At 41.4% G+C, this 20,777-nt stretch overlaps 2 protein-coding genes across 2 annotated transcripts; both read left to right on the plus strand.

Moving 5' to 3' along the window:
* The first annotated feature begins 368 nt into the window (after positions 1 to 368).
* xpo5 (exportin 5) lies at positions 369 to 14,944 on the plus strand. The gene is made up of 33 exons (XM_080507503.1): positions 369 to 496; positions 1,002 to 1,123; positions 1,223 to 1,295; positions 2,262 to 2,399; positions 2,738 to 2,920; positions 3,034 to 3,060; positions 3,154 to 3,339; positions 4,032 to 4,108; positions 4,187 to 4,222; positions 4,311 to 4,401; positions 4,493 to 4,576; positions 4,705 to 4,830; positions 4,910 to 5,000; positions 5,095 to 5,223; positions 5,525 to 5,640; positions 5,744 to 5,899; positions 6,183 to 6,224; positions 6,316 to 6,405; positions 6,534 to 6,733; positions 6,813 to 6,915; positions 7,307 to 7,488; positions 7,581 to 7,681; positions 7,773 to 7,869; positions 7,980 to 8,111; positions 8,225 to 8,327; positions 8,418 to 8,464; positions 8,577 to 8,680; positions 10,428 to 10,487; positions 10,579 to 10,670; positions 10,764 to 10,871; positions 11,353 to 11,490; positions 11,851 to 12,015; positions 12,305 to 14,944. Exons 1-33 carry the CDS (start codon positions 395 to 397, stop codon positions 12,449 to 12,451), a joined length of 3,648 nt encoding a protein of 1,215 aa, XP_080363629.1. The 5' UTR covers positions 369 to 394; the 3' UTR covers positions 12,452 to 14,944.
* Positions 13,916 to 20,561, plus strand: LOC308138349 (cystatin-like; the record flags this gene model as incomplete). Its single annotated transcript, XM_080507431.1, has 6 exons — positions 13,916 to 13,919; positions 17,194 to 17,248; positions 19,086 to 19,383; positions 19,460 to 19,567; positions 20,152 to 20,202; positions 20,556 to 20,561. 6 exons carry the CDS (start codon positions 13,916 to 13,918, stop codon positions 20,559 to 20,561), a joined length of 522 nt encoding a protein of 173 aa, XP_080363557.1.
* Positions 20,562 to 20,777: the final 216 nt, after the last annotated feature.

Genomic DNA, 20,777 nt, shown 5'->3' on the forward strand with positions numbered 1-20,777 from the left:
ACCCTCTTGCCCAGCACTGAATACTATAAATATTGTAAATAGTACTGCTACTATGTGTATTTTTCCCTCCATTTGGCTATTCTGTACATCCGTGTGCACATACATATTTATCTAACTATCTACTTATGGAGTCTATTCTCCTGTGTGTTAATGTCCTTTCTTTACATTTCCGCTCTTAATGGTTCAGTTTGGTGACGCTCGTTCAGAGAGCTGCGCTTTGACTCCAACTCCCAGAATCCCCTGTCTACGGCGAGCCGGACGTCCAAATCTACTGCGACAGCACGTTTCGTGCACGTTGGTTCGTCCCTGTGCGTCCGCGCTGCTCACTGCAGGTGCTTTGCATAAGGGAGTTACTCCTTTCGTGTGAACAGTGTGTCAGACGCTACCTGAAGTCATGGCGGACCAGGTGGCTGCTGTGTGTGATGAGCTCAGGAAAGCTGTGAATGTGATGATGGACGCAGAAACAAGCCAAATATATCGACTGGAGGCCCTAAAGGTAGCATCCATAACAGCTGCTAGCTAGCCGCTACTTAGCTTAGCGTGTCGTTTTCTTAGTGCTTTTTGGGAAAGTAGAGCTATGTGCACGCACAGCTGAATTAGAAAAAATAAACGGTGTCTTGGTAACAGCGTCGTTGAAAAAGTAACCCAGTGTCGCTTCATGTTAGTTAGATTTTAAGTTGTAATAGTAAGGCACGAGCTAACCGGTGTCAACCATGATCATCACGTCCTCTGTCGACTCACGTTCATCCATTCATACACAAACTAACATCTGATTTGAAAAGGGATGACTCTGAACACTCGGATGGAGTTTGGTCAAGACAACGAGTCCAAACTCCACTATTCACTGAGATTCTCACTCTGATAATTCTGTTAAATAGTAACTACTGCCATCTGGCATGTTGGCACGTGTATGCCAATATAAGCTCATTCCATTCATTACTGAAAACACAAGACCTGCATGCTTGTCAGCATATTAACATGTTCTATTTTCCCTTGAACAGTTTTGTGAAGAGTTTAAAGAGACCAACTCTTTGTGTGTCCCATGTGGATTACAATTGGCCAAAAAAGACCAGCCTGCTGTTGTGAGACACTTTGGGTTGCAAATCCTTGAGCACGTCATTAAGTAAGAAGCCCCAAATTGACACAAATCCAGTCTTAACAATGAATACTTGGACTCGTCCCCACAACTTTATTTTTAATATAAATTGTGTTTTTGTCACAGGTTCAGATGGAACAACATGCAACAGCAAGAAAAAGTCCACTTGAAGGAGTGTGCCATGCAGCTGCTTTTGGATGTAAGTGTGATAGTAGCGGGCTGTCGGTAGTTTTTACTTTCCAAATAAATACAAACACTTTACAGGCTTAAAGTGAACATGTACGGCTTGTCAACACTTTCACATGGGTCTCGTTGGTCCAAAAATGTTGCATTCAAAGTTTATTGCGCCAAATCCAGCTTTTCCATGATTTTCAGTCATTTGAGTATTTTCTCATATGAGCTGCATTCAGTATCTGCTGTGTCTGTGTGAGCTGGACGGTCTCCGCCCACACATGCTCGTCTTTGGAAGAGGAGGAAGTACATCCTCTCGTGGTGCCATGTGCCGGAGCAGAGCTGTGGGAAGGGTCAAAGGGAGGGCCTACTTTGATTGGAATTGGCTAAACCCCTGAGACTATAGCGTTTGATTTCTGATTCACTCATTGGAGCAACACACTTTAAAAATTGAAACAAGTCAGGGAGAGAGATGGCAGATTTTCTTCACTTCTGGGGCGTCATTCCCAGGTATGGAACACATATTGCTGTTGGAAACTCATTAAAAATTGCCAGCTTTGTAGTAGATGGTATGATAGATGTGTTGCATAAACGTGTTCAGTGCGCTATCTCCATTGGTCTGTTGAATAAGATAAACTTAGATAAGTCCTCATGTGTCCTACAATGGACAACCTTATGTTATACAATTTTTAATGACAGCTCACATGTGAATACCAGAAATATACAATAAGCATATTATTTAAGTGTAGTTGATGTTAAGGAGCATGGCGTTTTTTTCTTTTATTTAATACAAAATTGATAAAGAATTTTGTATAAATGTTGTCTCCATATAGACTTACCAAATAAAAGTATGTATGTACCCAATGCAACTGTATTGTCCAGTATGCAAGAATACACAAGTCAGAAATTATATCTAATGTACAGGAAGTAATGATAGGAATGTTAACAGAGCACTTGACGATCGTCAAATATCAGTTTCTGTGTTTGTTTTCAGGGCACTCATTCCATCCTGGAGGAGGAGAGCCACATTAAAGATGCCTTGTCACGAATCACGGTGGAAATGATAAAGAGAGAATGGCCACAGCATTGGCCGCACATGCTGAAAGAGATGGAGGAGCTCACCAGCCAAGGAGTGAGTGACCTCTATGATGACGGGAAAACTGTCTGCCTTCAGATTTGCGTATTCTACCGGCATGCATTCAATTTGAATATGTAGGAATTTGTATGAAAATTAATCCCAGCTCAAGATGAGTCATCCTTATTTCCCTGTGACATCATCTTCTAAATCTGGATACCTAACGATGACTTAATCTTTTTAATACACCGGTTTCCAACCTGTTTTATATCACGGGTTTTTTTTTCCAGCGTAAACCCACTTCTTAAATTTTGCCTCACCTTTTCAAGACTTCTCTGGATACTAAAAAAAAAAAAAAAAAACATGGAAATGTAATTTACTTGTGCGTTTTCCAGGAGGCGCAGACCGAGTTGGTCATGTTGATCCTTTTGAGGCTGGCAGAGGACGTGATCACTTTCCAGACGTTGCCCACTCAGCGTCGCAGAGACATCCAGCAGACGCTCACCCTGAACATGGACAGCATCTTCAGTTTCCTGATAGCCATTCTCCAACTGAATGTCGAAGACTATCGGAAAGTGGTTAGTTTGGTGTTTTTAAAAGTCGATTCCTGTTGATGAAAGCAGAAGTATCACTGTGATATGATAGTTTTCTAATTTGAATTTTTTTTTGTGTGTGTGTGTTTTTGATCCAGAAAGATATACCTGGACGGGAATTGAACGTAAGAAAACATTGTTCTCCTCTCAAATGCATCCTCTCATAATCTTGAGTCATTGAAGCAATCTAATGTTGGTTCTTTACTTTTCACACACAGGCCAGAGCTCACTGTCGAGTTGCCGTGGCGACGCTGAACACACTTGCCGGTTACATCGACTGGGTGTCTCTGGTGCACATTACCACCGGTAACTGTCATCTGCTGCAGATCCTGTGTCTGCTATTGGCTGAACCGGAGCTGCAGCTGGAGGCCGTGGAGTGTTTGCTCATCGCCATGAGTCGGAAGGTGAACTTGTGGGGAAAAAGTGCAGTATTTGTCACTCTTAACACCGTGTAATGTTAAAGTGATGGACTGGCAAGTTGTCCAGGATGTTTCCCTCCAGCAGCCACCTATTGATGTATGCATAGCGGAGCTTGAAATGTGAAAAACTGTGATAGTGTTTCAGAAACGATTGAAATGATATGTAGATAAATACTGGATATAAAATGACTATAGATGACATTTTAAAGTGACAAATGCAAAGTACAACTGACATTTTAAAAAAAAAACTATCTGCTTTGATGGTGTGAATCAGATTAACGTGTACATATACCTGCAGAGACTAATGTAAAATAACGTAATTAAGTCGTGAAGTTGCTGATATTCATGATTTTGTATAGTTTTACAAATATACATGAGTATAGGTTAGGACAGGAAGTACCAAAATTCCATACTTCATATCTGTTGTCAGTCAGTCAGCATGACAATTTGCTGTGCTCCTTTGTTTCAGATCCATTTGTATCTGTTTCTAAGCTAAAATAAGGAAAGTGATTTTAGACAGCTGTGCGGTCTTAAAATAGGTTTAAGTTCCAGATAATTTAGGAAATTTAGTTCCAGACAATTAATGCTAAAACCTTAGGGGAGTTTTGTTAAGTAGTTATTTATATTAAATGGAGAGAAATGAATCAGAAGTGATCGATCGTCTCGATGTGTTTCAGGGAAAACTGGAGGAGAGGAAGCCGTTCATGCTGCTGTTTGATGACATGGCCATCCGCTACATCCTGGCCGCAGCACAGTAGGTTCACCTGCTTCCGTCGGTCATACATGTGAAAAGACTGCTTCTCCTTCACTGACGGACTGTGTGTGGTTACAGGTCGGCAGATGGACATGACAAGTCCCCTGATTCACAGTGCGTATGATGGTGCATCTCCCCGTCGGGAACACATTGACGATACGGCACATTTGGCCCCGACTTATAATTTCTCGTCTTCTTTTAGAACGGTGGAAGTGGTGGAGCGAGGTTACATTTTCTTAAAGAGGCTCTGCCAAGTTCTTTGCGCTCTGGGTGGACAGCTGTGCCAGTTAGTTGTGAGTTTTGCAGAACTGGCTGGGTTCACATGGTTTTCTGATTCTTTTTTGTTTTGTTTTTTAATGGATATAAATGTTGTTCTCCCCTCAGGGTTCGGATGTAGAAGTCGAGGTCCCGGCAAATCTTGGCAAGTACATGGAGGCCTTGTTAGCATTCACCACACATTCCAGTCAGGTGAGACAGATGATCTCTTGTTATCCCAACTTTTTCCACTCAAACCCTCGAGAGATGCGGTTTGACTGATCAGAGTACTTTTTTTTTTTTTTTTAAAGCTGAATGTTTTGCTTTCTCCTATGATTCAGTTTTTGAAGTCGTCCACCTTGCCAACGTGGGGCGCGTTGTTCAGACACGAGACTCTTTCGAAAGCTCCAGTTGTTATGCAGATGGCCATCCAATACGCCCGAGCGTCTATGATCAACCTTGTCAAGGTAAACCAAGATACAATACTCACAATAAGAAGATAAGTCAAATAAGGTGTGACCACTTGTTTGGTCTTCCCCTCCACAGACTGGGTTTCCTTCCAGAAGCAATAGCCCGAGTTGCGAGTACTCCCGTGTGGACTTTGACAGCGACGAGGACTTCAACTCCTTCTTTCACTGTATGTGCCGTGGCTTCAGATGCACCTTGGTTGCGATCACTTCTTCTATTCCACACCCTCATGCCTCGTATGTCGTCGTCGTCGTCCTTCACAGCTTTCCGGGCTCAGCAGGGGGAGGTTTTGAGGATTGCGTGTCGTGTCGTTCCTCTCGAGGCTTTCCAGATAGCAGCTGAATGGCTACAGTTCCAGATCGCCAGCCCAATCGACACCGGGGATACAGCATGTGAGTGTCATTTCTTTCATTCAGCGTTTGATGGCTGTGCACATTTGTGTGATTTGCATACGTTCATAAAATGTACAGTGTGATCGCAATCACTTAGTTTTGGAACAAGTAGCAGCTGGTTAGAGCAGCGAGTGCTACATCCCATTTGGGTAAATTGGATTTGATAATATCAGCATAAGGTCTAAGTTACCTAAGTAGTGCATTTTCAATTATTTTGATATTATTATTGAAGGCTTCTGTCACAGTAAATTTACTCCAAACAGATCAAATACAAATATTTACCTTGATTTCTCATCACCAGCTAAAACCATAGGGGGCCTCTGTTCCCTCCTGTCTCCATCGGTGGTCCAGTGGGACGCGATGACGGTGTTCATGGAGTGCGTAGTTTCACAGGTCTTGAAAACTCTGGACGAAGCGGTAAGGAAAACATTTTTGGTTTGAGAAATTTAGAAAACGCATTCATGTGCAGGTCATCCTGACATAAGGTGTCGTGTTCCCTCTGTCGCTTCATATTTTGCAGAAACTGCCAGTCGATCTGAGCATGGAGCTGCTGCAGGCGGTGCTAAACTACGACACCAAAGACCCACTCATCTTGTCCTGCGTGCTCACCAACGTCTCTGCCCTCTTCCCTTTCGTCACACACAGACCACAGCTCCTGCCACAGGTCCTCTCCAAGGTCGGCATCATTCACTTTGATTTGACTTATTTGCTTGCACTTTGATTAAATAGATATATGTGCATTTAAAGGTGTTTGTCTCAATAACTGTTTATTTAATGTCTTTGAAGTTTGTTGGATGTGGGATTGTGGCAGTATCTCACAGCTTGTTGGATTAAATGCATTTAATCCAACATCGGCTGTTTTGGTCTCACTTTCAGTTTTAAAATGCTCCATTATGATTTCTTTCAGTTAATGATAATTAACATTAGTAACCGTTTTCACTATTCTTTTTGCTCTCCAGCTTTTTAAAGCCATTACGTTTGAGCTCGATCTGGAAAGTAAGGTAAGCTGATGCACAGCATCAGTATAAGACCCAAGTGTTTATGCCCCACTATGTTCAGGTTTTTGAAAAAGCCGCCATCTGATGTCCCCAGGCACCTCGGACCCGAGCTGTGAAGAACGTGAGGAGGCACGCCTCCTCTGCTATCATAAAAATATGCCGGGATTACCCACAATTCATCCTGGTATGAGCGGTTCAGTGCCATTTGAAGTGAAATATCAATAACATCACCCAAAATACACACTGAGGATGAAGAAATGTCAGCAAAATGTGCCTGTTTTTTTTTTTTTTTTATGTCTTCTATTACTGCAGCCTTCTTTTGACATGTTCTACACCCATGTGAAGAAGCTGTTTTCGAACGAAGCTACGCTGACTCACATGGAGAAATGTTCTCTGATGGAAGCTCTGGTTCTCATCAGTAACCAGGTCAAAGACTTTGATAAACAGAAGGCTTTTCTGGACGAACTGATGGGCTCGGTGGTGGCAGAGTGGACCTCGGAGGAGATGAGACGGTGCGTTGAAGTTGGACGTCACTCGCCTCTCACACTTTGTGTTCATAATGTTACAAGGAATTGCGTTTTCGTGTTTCAGCGTGCTGTGCGATCCTGTCGCATTCCTGTCATTCGTCGGTGCCGATCAGGTGGTCAGTGAGGAAATAAAAGACACAAATGCCACAGGCCTTAACAGAGGGCGAGTGAGTAGACGCTGAAACAATCTCAGTATATAACTAAGCTGTAAAGATATGCCTTCACTCATTGTCCCCTACAGTCTGACTAAAGGTTAATAAAAAATGGAACATGTCTATTGCAATAGTGCTCATTTTAAGTTTGAAGCTTTTTTGGGGTTGTATTTATATTATGTTCAACCATTAGTGAAACATATATTCATATTTTGTTGTCTTGTTGCCACTTTCTATAATAAATACTGAACATGCATCCATGTAAGGAAAAGTGTTTATAAATAGGAGGAAAGCACATTCTTTAAGTCATGAACGATAATGCAAACCGTTGAAACGGCTCCTTCACTTGTCCTATAGAAACCAAAGTTTTGATAAATGCCCTCCTTTTTGCTCTCTCTTTTTCCAGCTGAGTTTCTGTTTGTATGCCATGATGGGGGTGGTGAAACGGGCCCGCTGGCCCGCAGACCTGGAAGAAGCCAAAGCTGGTGGCTTTGTGGTGGGCTACACCCCAGCCGGAGCCCCCATCTACCGGAACCCCTGCACAGCCCAGTTTGTGGTCTTACTGCCCAACCTGCTGGCATTAATCAGGTATACTGCTTTTGTATTTATACTTCAAAAGCTTGCACCCAGCAAGTTGTGACCGTTTCAACACAACGCGTGACTGTTCCGGTTCCCTGCAGGACTCACAACAGCCTGTACCTGCCAGAAAACATGACTCGCCTCAGTGAGACTTTCTGCAGAGCCCACGAGGTGATGGACGCTGGGAAAAATGTGGTTCTCGGTAAGAGGAGAAACGAGCCCAAGAATATGGTGGAGTGACCGATCCATGAACGGGTTTTAGTTTAAACTCCTGTAATGTTTGCGTTCTCCAGGTCTCTCTCAGCACCTTCTTGATATTTATGACTCTCCTGTGGATAAAACCAACCTGGAGCGCATGCAGGGATTTTTCACGACGTTATATGAAAACTGGTAAGACTCTTTTTCTTTTCTTTTTTTTTTTTTTGGTTTAAACTTTATTTCTTCATAACACGAATGCTTTTGAAGTAATCATTTTTCTTCACACTTCCTTTCCTTTGTAGCTTCCATGTGCTGGGAAATGCCGGCCTCTCTTTGCAGCAGGAGTTTTATACTATTGAGAGGTTGTCTGAAGAAATCGCCGCCTCTGCTTTCGTCTCCCTCGACCACGTGCCCGACCACAGACTTCGCCCAATGATTCATATCCTTATTTACTTTCCTCACCGATTCCTCTCAGCGGCTTAGTTTGTTTGTTGTGAAAACGCTAAGCCCCTGCCTAATCTTTCTACGCTTAAATTTCCTTGACCAGACCACGCGTGTTTCTGCGGCAGCTGGTGATCTCGTGTCCACAGGACCACTACGAGACTGTCCTCTGCCCTCTGCTGGGCCCTCTCTTCGCCTACATGATGCAGGTGAGGATCTGCACATTTCTCCAGAATTACCTATGCGTCTGTTGCGAATCATCTTGGCCTTGATTTTTTTTTTTTTAATTATTCTTACAGAGACTCAACGTTAAGTGGCAGGTCATCAACCAGCGCACGTCGATGAAGTAAGCTGTGTGTTTGTGAGAGAACAAGAGATGTCTGTTGAATGTTGCATTGGACCTTTTATGGAGAACTCAAAGCCATCTTTAAGAGACTCACTGGGTCATCTGTTTTCAGTGAGGATGAGGAGGAGGTGATCTGTCAGGAGAGCCAGGTCACGCAGGAGATGTTGGAGGAGCAGCTCGCACGCCTCCTCACCAGGGAGGTGATGGATCTTCTCAGTAAGTCTGAAGTTTGCTGCTCCCATTCACACTCAAGTATTTACAGCAGGATCAAAAAGGGAATTTTAGTGTTATTTCTTATACTGTAGAAGCCAAAATATTTCCAAGCGTTCAATTTTTTTTTTCTTTTAATAATTCTGGCCTCGGGATTTAAAAATAACAGCAAATGAGACTATTTTTATTGTATCTTCTGATATCTTTTAGGTACTGTTTTTCATTGTCATGTCCTATAAGCAAAATTGTGTTTATTCTAAACACGTTATATCGTCTATTCCTAATATGTCTTTCAAGTTTTTAAGATGCAACCGTTCTGTAAAGGAGTTCTGTTAGGGCCTTAAACAGGTGTGGTTAAATAGTCCATAAATGCATCTTTGATTAAAAGTGAATGTGTTTTCTGAAGATTATTTACTCAAACAAATGTGAAATTGAATCCAACCTCAGCAATGAGAAGAGTTCTGGTTTGCTTCGTGTTGAATACTGCAGGGTCGATACACTGTTATGAATAAAATGTACTGTAGCTCATTGCTTATTAATCTTCTTAATGCAGTTAAGTCACATCTAAGGCTGTGTTTACGCCGACAAATGGTTCCAGAAACATTAGGAAGGTACAAATATCAGCCATAATTTCTCGAAAGAGCTGAGACTCTACCTGGGTGTACATCAGTAGAGCGCAGAGAAAGTTATGGAAATGGAATAAGCACCATTAAATTGATCTTATGTTGCGCTTCATTGTGGAGTTTCTCTGGAATGAACATGAAACAAAAGGTGAGCTCGGTTTCATACACAAACATAATTCAAATCAGTTTTATTGTTATTGCTCCGCTTTTACAACATGGCCTTCTTAAAGCATTTTCACAGTGAGCAAGCAGCATCGCGAGCAAGCAGAGGTCATAGTTTATAAGTAAAAGTGGAGGAGTCTTGTGCAGAACCAGGCTCAGAGAGGAAAGAATAAGACCAGATGACTGTGTAAATATACACTCAATTGTTGTTTAATTCAAGAGTGAACAGCTCAGGCTGCATTCGTGGTTATGAACCAACCCTTCTCGCAATTCGACGACTTTGGTGCTCAAGTCTCCCAGCAGTTTCCAGACTAAAACTTGTCCCTGGATTTTAGTTACATTTAGGAAAATTATTTAAAACAATAATACATATATACATTTCTCTGGTAAAGAAGACATTTACGTTTCAGTGCACAGATGGAACTTTGCCATCGTAAGCCTCTGAATTTGTTCTTCAACTGTGCTTTTTCCCCACAATGAACTGAGAAATATATATTATCTTGTATTTTCTTTGGGGTGCCTTGTTGTCAATCAAGTATGTCACAGTGCCATCTAGTGGTGTTTTGATGTACAAGTTGCATGACCAGCCAAACGAAATAAAGTTGGACTTGTATAGATTTTAATGAATAGGTTTTAAACCTAATTATTTTGCACGTGTCGAGCATCTAATATGTAGTCGTACAACACTTATAGTTTAATTTTGCGTTCTAAATATATTTTTTTCTGGTTGTCCAGGTTAAACAGTCGAATTTTGAGTGTGAAATCTTGAAACAGAAATGGCCAAAACACTGTTGGTGTTGTTGGGTTGATGGTCTGCATAGAGAAATCATCAGAAAATACGAGGTGTGAGATTTTCAGGAGGCAGTGCACAACTGCCTGATCAGCTTTTACTCCCAAGTCTTGGGTTATATAGTGTGAAGTTGAGTTATGATCGGCTCCTGAGATTCATCATCTCCCTTCTCTCGCAGCTGTGAGCTGCATTTGCAGAAAAGGTCCCGAACCTGCAACAAATAAGGAGGAAATGGACGGTGAGAGCGAAATCTAAAGACGCGAGAGTTGACCGGTGATTTTTGTTGAATTCCAATATAATCTTCTTTTATTTGAAATGTGTTCTCACAGAGGAAGAAATGATGGATTCGACGCAGACTCCGTCCACCGCCCAGCCCAGCGAGGAGCTGACCGAGTTGGGAAAATGCCTGTTGAAACACGAGGTCGGGCTTGAGACGTCTCGCGAGATACCTGAGAGCACAGCACAGAAGTTATGCTGCATCCGAACTTTGTGTTTCTCCTTATGTTTTGTCCAGAACATCTACACGTCACTGTTGACTCTGTCCTTCACCTCGCTGTCCTGGAAGGACACGACCAACTGCCATCGCACCGCCTCCATCGTCTGCTGGACTCTCCTGCGACAGGTAACGCAGCACATCGTTTCAAAACGCAAGTTAACGATCATTTGTTTCTACAAAATCCCTCAAAAGGACCAAAACAAGCAACTCTTGGACTCTTCTGCTTTGTCTGTAGCTTTGACAATGTTAGTAAAACAAGAAGAAAAAGGGGGATTTGTTTTGAAGCGACTTATTTCATGACTGAGCTTTTGTGCTTTATACTGTATGTGCTTGTGCAGCAGGCAGCAACAGACTGAACCACAGTTGTTGTGATGAAGGAGCCTTTGTTGAGCTACAGTGTGGCTCACTGAATTGTTTTATATCGTCCTCTAACACCACAAACCTCCACTGTTCCAATGGGCTTTATTGAGATGGCCAAAGTGAACTCTCACCAGGATACGACAATACAGTTTGTGGTTGTTTGCCTCTATTATTTTAGAACTTAATGCAAATGTCGGTACTCTTTCACTTGTTGAATTTCTCTTCCCTCCACTGTGCCTCTCTTCAGGTCGTGGGCGGGAACCTCCTTCCGGAAGCCGTCACATGGTTTTATACCAGCGTTCTCCGGGGCCTTCAGGTTCATGGGCAGCATGAAGTCTGCAACTCCACACTTTCTCAGCTGGCCATGCTGATCTATGAAAACTTGGTGAGGTTCCAGCCCCAAGTCTCAGGCTACGACCAGTCATTATAGTGTTTGATGTGCTGCGTATTTGGAAATGGTTAAAACTCGCTGATCAGATCACTTTTTCTTTCAGTCAAAACACAAGAAACCTTTTCCTTTGCTAATTAAATTTCACATTATTACACTTTGCATGAAAGTTATCAAATAACTAGTCTATTTTCATTACATTTTAATACCCTAAAGCAATCATATACTTTATTAAGGTGAAGAAAATGTACTTTCTGCGTCAATATTTCCAGTAATACTGCTTTTATTAGAGTCTTTTCGATTTCCAACATAATACCTTGGGACTGCACCTTGTGAATGGAACTTTGTCTGCTTCAGCGGCCGCGATACAAAGAGCTGCGATCAGTGATGGTGCAGATCCCAAACATCAACGTGGACGCTCTGGAACAGTACGATCAAAGGCTCCTGGATCCCAACGCCCAGAAGGTTGGCGATAAGAAGAGGAAAGACCAGTTCAAAAAGCTCATCGCAGGAACTGTTGGGGTAATGCCACATTTAGCCACTAGAGGGCAGCGCCTCTCTTAGTAAATCACACGGTGGAGCTGCACATCAGAAGTGACCACAGACACTGGTCTAATAGTGCAAGTCATTACTCAGCAGTGTGAATCTGGCTGTGTTGTAAATCTTCTCTGTGCAGCAGGGGGAGAAAAAAGAAAAAGAAAAAAAAACCCCTGCAGCAGCTCAACAGGGATGTACAATCTGATGAAATTCCATCTTGTCGGTCGTCGTTTTTCTGAGTTTAACCTTTCCTCACCCTCTTGCCTCCCAACAGAAAGCTCTGTGCCAGCAGTTCAGGAAGGAGGTTCATATCCGCAATCTTCCATCACTCTTCAAGAAGCCAAAGCCGGACAAGGATGTACTGAACAGCGAGGACCTGGGCCTGGCAGCTCTCTTCTCCCCCAAGACAGATGCCCTGTGAGAACCCGCTGCAGCTCCGGTAGACTTCACACTTGAACGGCGACCGGATGGGGGGGGGGTGTTTCCTCCGCCCGGCAGGAGCAGCATCTAACATATCTGTCAGCACTCCTCTCTTTCAATCAGTCGTCTTTACTTTTAATCCTCAGCGTGCCACAGCACAGTCGGTTGTTTCCCCCGCGTTCGTGCGGGCAAATATCACACTCTAATAGAGACCTTTAAGATACCTTTTCAAGCTTCTATATTCCTCTGTCCGAAGTCGATAGGGAAGTTTTATAAGCTATGAATTTTTTTTGTCGCTTGAAAACAATTTTCTGTCAGATTATATTAATGATCGGTCTCGGAAGATATATCTCCCCTATAGAAAAACCTGTGTGAATGCATAATTTTATTTAGAATAGGACCGTGCTGCAGTTTGCCGTTTTAGTTTTGTGCCTATTTTGTTTGTTTTTAAATTGATGTAATTGTACGCTGGCTCCACAACTTCCCCACTAAGGACGCCAAAGATTTATGGGACGAGAAAACTCCCGGCTACATTTATACATTCAGTGTTGTTAAATGGCATCTTGTGATACAGTTGTGCTCTTTTAAGTTTACATACCCTGGCGGAATTTGTCATTATTTTGATCGTGACGACAAACTACCCAAACGATCCCAGTCAAAAGTTGCCGCTCTCTGGAGATTCTGGCCCAATGCACACAAGTTGACACAAGTGGGCTTGAATGGCTACGACTACTACTACCATGCTTACCTGCGATCTGTTCGCCTGTGATCAGTGTTTGTCAACGGTCGGCGAGTTTCTAGACTCCAGCTTGTATCTTTCATCCAGTGCTGCACTGATGTGTCTGGATTCAGAGGGAAACCACGGTCAGAGAGACCAACGGAAACTTCGGCCACAACTGCCAGGAAAAGTAGTTTGTGATGCAAAGAAAAACCCACAAATTACTACAGCTGAAATACAGGACTCTGGAGAAAGGAGGGGGGAAAAAGTGTGGCTGTTTTACAATCAGGAGGCACTTGAAGAGAAATGGGCTGCACAGTCGAGTTGCCAGAAGAAAGCCATTACTAAGCAAATGCCACACGGCATCCCACTTACAGTATGCTGGACAACAGAGAGACGAGGCTCAAAGCGGCTGGAACAAAGTCATTTGGAGTGATTAGACCACGATTGAACTTTTTGGCCACAATCATCAACGTGACATTTGGAGTCAACGGGGCCTTTGATTGAAAGCGTGAAGCGCGGCGGTGGATCGCCGACGTCGGTGCGGCGCGTACTTGGGACGTCCCAAGTCGACCCGTGATGAACGGCAGCAGAATAAAAGTGAAGGTTCTGGAGTGGCCATGCCATGTCTCCTGACCCCCCTCCCCCCCCCAGATGCCTTTGAGCCGCTTTCGGTGGGATCTCAAACGTATTGTTGTTCATATTCTCTTGAGAAATGTTCAAGAAAATTCCATAAATTGTGCCAGGATGGGTAAACTTATGAAGCACAACTGTATTCAAACAAGCAGAGCGAGGAGAACGGATCTCCTCAGAGGCGGACGGTTAAGTGGAAACGGGATGAATTGAAGGTGTTTTTTATTTTGTTGCTTGCGGAGGTGTAGAGAGTTGATTTCAGAGCTCAGCAGGTGTCTTTTGTGACCAGCCTGCTGCTGTCAGTGCTGCATTGACCCATATCGGAAAACTGTTGGCGGAGGGGGGGGGGGTTGCTTTATTTACAGTTTTTCTTAATGAACACGCTTCATTCTGAACAATATGCTAACGGCCCCCGAGGTGTCAAGTTTCGAGATGATTAGGCGAAGTTGACATCATCCCCGAATGTTATTGTTTTTTTTGGTTGGTTTTTTTCCAATATATAATTACACTGCAGGTTTTAGGCAATGATTGCCTTGTCTTTGCCATTTAGATTTTTTTTTATATCAGCACAACTCGATCATTTATTTATTGCAGAGCACACATCCTGTTACACATAATTGACCCGCAGTTTGTGCCAAAACACTCATCACACCTTCACGAGGACACGGTTGCATTTGAGACGTCAAATGATCAACTTTAAGAGGTTAATCAAGGATTTATCTAATACTTGTAGCTTAATCTAAGTCTAAGTCTAATAGTTTTGTTTTAACGTGTCCCTGTCTTTATGCTTGTATTGTTGAATGAACCAGCACTACATTCCTTTGTTGTCCAAGAAAGATTATTTAATCATCATTTATTGTACTTTTCTGTCATGGATTCTGTCCCCCACATTTAGAGTGTTAGAATCAGACCAAAATAGATAAAAGTGACATAAAAGTTGTTTGCATTTCAGATGCAATTTTACTGAAAACATGTTGATGTCATATTTGAAGTAGAAACATTTGTGACCCTGTCATTTTGCTTTCAATGAATTAGTTGATTAATTTCGTGATGATTGTTTTTCACGTGGCCAATTGTTAAAGATGCTTGTTCAACACTAAGAAATGTCTGTAAAAAGGAGAAAATAGACTTTTTAAATGTGTAGTGTGGTTTCTATTTTGTTTTTCAAATAAAAGAATTTCTGTATATTTGATCTTTTTTTTTTATTATTATTGTTGTTGCCAGAGAGAATGGAGTTTCAAACTAAATATTGTACAAATATAATTCACACACATGGACCAATAACTGAAAATATTCAATATTTAGTCTGGTCCCTTCAAATAAACTGAAGCTCTTTCTAAAGTACATTCAGTGTAGAACAATCTTCAAACACAGAATAATAAATAGTTTTCCTATATTTTTTTTTACCTCCAACTTTTTGTTAGAAATGTTTCATGCACCAAGTTTTAGTAATACACTCAGTTGTATTTTGTCACATGACCATGTTATTTCTTTTTTAATGTTAGCTAACGACAGCCTGTCCATTTTTAGTGCAAATATGAGATAGATTCAGAAAAACAATATTGCATCATGAGTGATGTCAAGAATTTCAATATATGTGATGTAGCTCAATATTGTGTATGTAAAAAGCGGCTCTAAAAGACAAATGTAAATACAATAAGTACATTTATTTACAGTAGACATCTAAAAGAGACAAGAAAAACATTTGTTAATCGTGAATGTGGGCGGCAGAGCCACACACAAGTGATTTATTGGTAGTTTTATGTCACATGGAATAAATAAACTCTGGTACTGGGCTTATTAATGCTTTTCACACTTTGTCATTTCTGCTGATTTGGTAAATGCTATTGGTGACAATTTATATATGTCTAATGACATAACTTGTAGGGAAATATTGCATAAAGAACAGATGCCTTTATTATATTTGCAGAAACACAGCAAGTGGTTCCCATTTGAGACCAGTAAAGGGTGAAAGTCCAATTTCCTGTTAGTCAGAAGCCAAAATACTGTAAATGAGAAAATGTGTTGCACAGTACCTGCTGTCCGTGACGTCTTTATTTGTATTATTAGAGGAAATGGCTGAAGAAGGATAGATGAATGCTGTTCACATTTCTCGATACTGGTTGACATATAACGTGGAACATAATCAATTCTTTATAGTGGAGGTGTCACTGTCGTTGCAGTTCAGGTTTTACGTTGACCCCGCTTAAAAAAACTCTGGATGTTTCCTGTACACTTTTAATTAAAACCTAATCCACTAGAAATATTGAAAGAAAAATACAAGCCATTTCAGAAATTTTGCAAGTCACTTTTTTTTTTTTTTTGCGGCCCAAAACTATTCATTCTTCTGACAGATTGTGCTGAAAGGTCACGCAACATCACCCATTCAGTGGGAATCTGGTGCTAATTCTGTATAGCTATAAACAAGGTAGCTTACTTTTCCTTTTGGGATTTCATCTGTTACTACAATAATGCAATTTTTTGCAAATAAATGATCACGCGGCCGGAATGGATCCTCGAGGGGACCATTTTTTGGGGGGGCCCCAAGGTCATTTAATACCAAAACAACAATTTGGCTTGAAAACTTGCCTCATTGTCTGTACCTGACATGTGTACAGGTGTATACATGTAATTTGAAATTGATTATGAAAATCACACTCTTTCCCTCTTCCCTATCAATGCCGACATTATGAGACACTTGCATGTTCGAAGGTTAAGTCGGTGAATCATTCAGCTCCATGCAATCCAACCAAAATCACGTTTTAAAGTGGTTTAGTTTCCATGTGAATGCAATTATCATTAATAACTTTTTTTAATTAGGTTTATGATGATACATGAGTATATTAAGTATTTCTATTTGTATTGTTGATATTATTTTGAGCCTTTAGGTTACAATGGATATTTCTGTTTGAATACGTTTTAATTCCTAAATTAACATTTTATAAAACTCACCCACTGTTTGATACAGAGCAAATACAAAGAAAACTGTTTGATTTCATTGAGGGGCAGCTTTCATTTCTATAGATATGAAGTGTTTCCAGTCATGGGTATAGTCTATAGTTTTCAGCTACAGCTAAAGCAAATGATATGATGATTTGTCAGTCAATCAAGAGGAAAATAATTTTTTTCCCTTTAGTGTAACCAGATGATCAACATGATTAGATTTGTTTAGGGTTTTTCTTTTACAGATGGATATGTGGTTTTCATACTAAAAGAACAGCTGAAAATGTCTCTGATGTAGAAAGTGTGGACTAAACAAGACATTTAAACAAGTTAAAGAAATCTATATACATTGGAAGATAAATCATTAACCGTTTGATGAATAATCAGCGTATTTACTTATAATTAGAAAAGAGCTCTGGTCCCGTTTGTCTTCCCCGATGTGCATTCAGGTTTTGAGAAGATCCTTTTCCACAGAGTTGGAATCAAGCCGTCTCCGTCCCACACGTCACACTGTCTCAAGATTTTGGACCGTCAATACTTTTAAGCAATTTATTTTGTTGTTTCGTGTCTTCAAGTGTGCTTATGCACTAACATTGATTTTTCCTCCTTGTTTTCTGAGGCCTATTGGCCTTTCAACAGCAGCCTCCTTCGAATTCTCTCATTAGTGTGACTGTGCAAAAATGAGCTGAAGACATTCCTCAGTGTTTGTCTGCAAATGTCGCACAGCGCGTAGTTTCCCATGTGAAAACATTTACTGTGTGCAAACTAAATGTGATGAAAACAGATGGTTTTCCCCTCCTTTCTAAACGTGCATTGATTGATTAATCATAATGAAAATAACTACGCTTATTGTCCTGCAAGATAACTCATTCATGTGGTGAAGACATCTTCTAACTAGTACAAGACGGCACACAACGTGGTAGTTGGGGGAAAAAAAGCCTCCAAAAAAACTGGAAGATGTATGTAGATAGAAAAAAACAAAAACTTTAAGGCATATTAGGTGGCCTTGCACTTTGAGACATTTTCCAGTTGGTGCCAGAATTTTTGTCTTAAATCTCGAGAAACGGCTGAAAATAAAGTGATCATGTCAAAGGAATAACTGATTTCCTATTAGGTAGAAGCTTCCTTGGCAGCAGTTGGAGGGATGAGTGCATTTGGATCTGATGTTTCCTCGGCACCTCTTCAAAAAAAAAAAAGAACTGCCATATGGCTTCACGTTTGGAGTTCACGTGTTTGAAAAGAAACACTTTATCAAATGGCTAATATGTAATCTGTCCCTCCATTTTCCTGCTCTTAAGTGGTCAACTTCCCCTGCAGTCATGATGCCACAGCAGGCCTTCACTTTAATTTGCAGTGTTTGGCATACGCCACATATTTTGTATATTTCAGCATTTAAAGTTCCAACATGCCTTGTGTTGGCCTGCCATACTGTTGCCCATTTCACACGGTCTGAAATTTTGTGAGGTCAGATTAATAGTCATGCTATTTGACATCTCAGTTAGAATTTAGAATAGAATAGAATGTTTAAAAAAAATATATATTTATATACATTAAATGGTAACAGTTGCCACTCACAACAGAATATGTATATTCAAAGTATTTAATTATTGAATGTACATTGGCCTGTTTGGTTCGATAGATAGATAGATCGATAGATAGATAGATAGATAGATAGGTAGGTAGGTAGGTTCATGTTTTTTTTAAACACCACAAACAAATCAGTGTTCTCAAAAAAAGAAATATATGAACAACTTTAAGAAACTTCATTGTTATGTTGATCTGAACACATACAATTATACTATGATGATGATGATGATGATGATGATGATGATGATGATGATGATGATGATGATAGATATCATTCCAACTGCATCTCCAAATAAATAAGTTGCTTCTGTTCAGTTACAACATCATGTTATGTTTGGTCAATGAGAGGAAACATTAATTGAAATCCACTTCATCGTCATGTTAAATCGTATAGGCTGAGAAAACTATTGATAATAAAAAATTTAAAGCACGTCTGTCAATAAAACACATAATGATGCATTTGTAAAGATATAAAGCTAAATGGATAAAGCTATAAAATGCCATGTCTATGGAAGCACTACCATTCATGTTTTGATGGTCACAACTTCCACCAAAAAAAACCCTCGTGTTATTAATGTAAAAACCAGACATTATTAAATGAATTTCTGTTAGAATCTTTGTACTCGCAGCAGTTTTGTTGTGTGTGTGTGTGTGTGTGTTTTTTTTGTTTTTTTTTAGGGCGATGAGGTTCTTCCTGATTTCAATTATTCCAATCAGCTGACAGGACTCAGGTGTGCGCAAGATGCGCGTGCAGTCCGGATCTTCTCACCAGCCAGCAGCCCACCGAGAACCCCGCTCAGCCTCTTCCTCCACAACTCGCAGGGTTCAGGATGTTTGTCTGGTTCTGTGTCGTTCTCTGTGCCGGCGCCACCGGCGGCTCCGCTCAAATTCAGACCCCCCGGGGAGTGCTGGTCGGCGAGCCGCGCAAAGTGCCGGTGGACGGGGCTCAGGTGGTGTCCGCCGCCCGCTTCGCTGTGGCCGAATTCAACAAAAACAACGCGGGAGAGCGGTTTGCCTACAAACTCATGAACGTAACATCCGCCAAAATGCAGGTACAACTTGACACGGGTGGGTGAAATCTCGACGCAGTTTAAGAAGACTGCTAAGAAGTACTGGTGTTTTGTGTAGTTAGTGGCGGGAGTGAAGTACATCCTGGACGCGCAGCTGGGGCGCACAGTGTGCGGCAGGAGGAGCGCCACTGACGCCGAGATGTGTGCTCTCCATCCTGAACCCAAGGCAAGTCCACGGCACTCCCCATCTCCACTACTGTCTCTGATGTCTTTACTGGACGTGCAACAAGCCATCACATCTGATTTTTTTTTTAGTATTATTAGCATGCAATGCTGTTTGAAAACTGTACACATGCGTGTGTTAAAGTACTTTGTAATCAGGTAAAACTATCAGGGTGTCGTCTGCTAGGCTTCACATTCATCTTGTAACAGCTAACACTTGTATCATTAATAATATTTAGTATAAAGTCCCTGGAAGTGATAGTGTTGGACCACAAACGGGGTGGAATCTGCCGAGAGAAAGGGATTTCATCAAGACAGTCTCTTCCTGCAGACTTGCTCTTAAAAAAAAAAAATGTTTGCAAGTCAGTAAAACTAATAGCCTCTCATTTGGAAAGCCTTATTACCTTGCAGCATTTTTTTTTTTTATCACAACTGCCTGAAGTTCTTGCACCTGACTGTACGTGTTTGTATTGAGTTTGCACCGCAAGTATAGAGCTGTAAAAACTTTCTTGTTCCTGTTTAGTGGAAATATGTTCTGTCTATTTTGTCAAGGTGTAACGGGACGCACTAATTTGCCGTTTATTTCAGGAGTGCCAGTGCCACTTCATCGTCAGAGACATCCCCTGGGAGCATTGTCGTGTACTTGCTCAAAATAAGTGTCACCCAAATAAACAGTAATATGATGTGTTTCTGTTGCTGGCGTTGTCAAGTAAACAGTTCCCCACGAGCAGTGTTTTTTAGTGTATTCATCTCAGATTCCAAAAAGAGGGCTTATTAGCATACTGTGCACACCCTGAATTTATAATAGCATGATCACAAACCAGTGATTTCATTGGCTCCCATCAATGCCACTTGTTCCAACACTCTGGGCTGAATAAGTTCAGTGACCTGCACTCGCACTGCATTGTATTGGGCAAATTTTGGCATAATTATTCCAGTGAGTGACCAGGGCAGCTTTTCTGTGCCTCATCTCCCAGTGTGTGTCCTGGCAGCTGTAAGGCTCTGGTTGCGTGTCAAGCTCGGTCAGACACATGGCTGCTAAACTGAGACGAGGCTACACCTCTCCACACTACAACCGCGGTCTCCAGAAGGGCTCTGTATGGAGGATTACAGGCATTTTCAGATTACTGCTCAAGACTGAACTGTCTGCCTCCCTGACCTCCACCCCACCCCCCACCCCCCCTTTTTTTATTATTTATTTTTATTACAAAACT

This window comes from Blennius ocellaris, assembly GCF_963422515.1.
Source record: "Blennius ocellaris genome assembly, chromosome: 13".
Lineage (NCBI taxonomy): Eukaryota > Metazoa > Chordata > Actinopteri > Blenniiformes > Blenniidae > Blennius > Blennius ocellaris.

Bases quoted from the DNA above. Each gene is read 5' to 3' on its own strand.
- xpo5 (XM_080507503.1), top strand. From the start codon at position 395: ATGGCGGACCAGGTGGCTGCTGTGTGTGATGAGCTCAGGAAAGCTGTG. The intron at 4,577-4,704 runs GTGAGACAGATG...CCTATGATTCAG, and splicing joins TCACCACACATTCCAGTCAG to TTTTTGAAGTCGTCCACCTT. The intron at 10,671-10,763 runs GTCGGGCTTGAG...TGTTTTGTCCAG, and splicing joins AATGCCTGTTGAAACACGAG to AACATCTACACGTCACTGTT.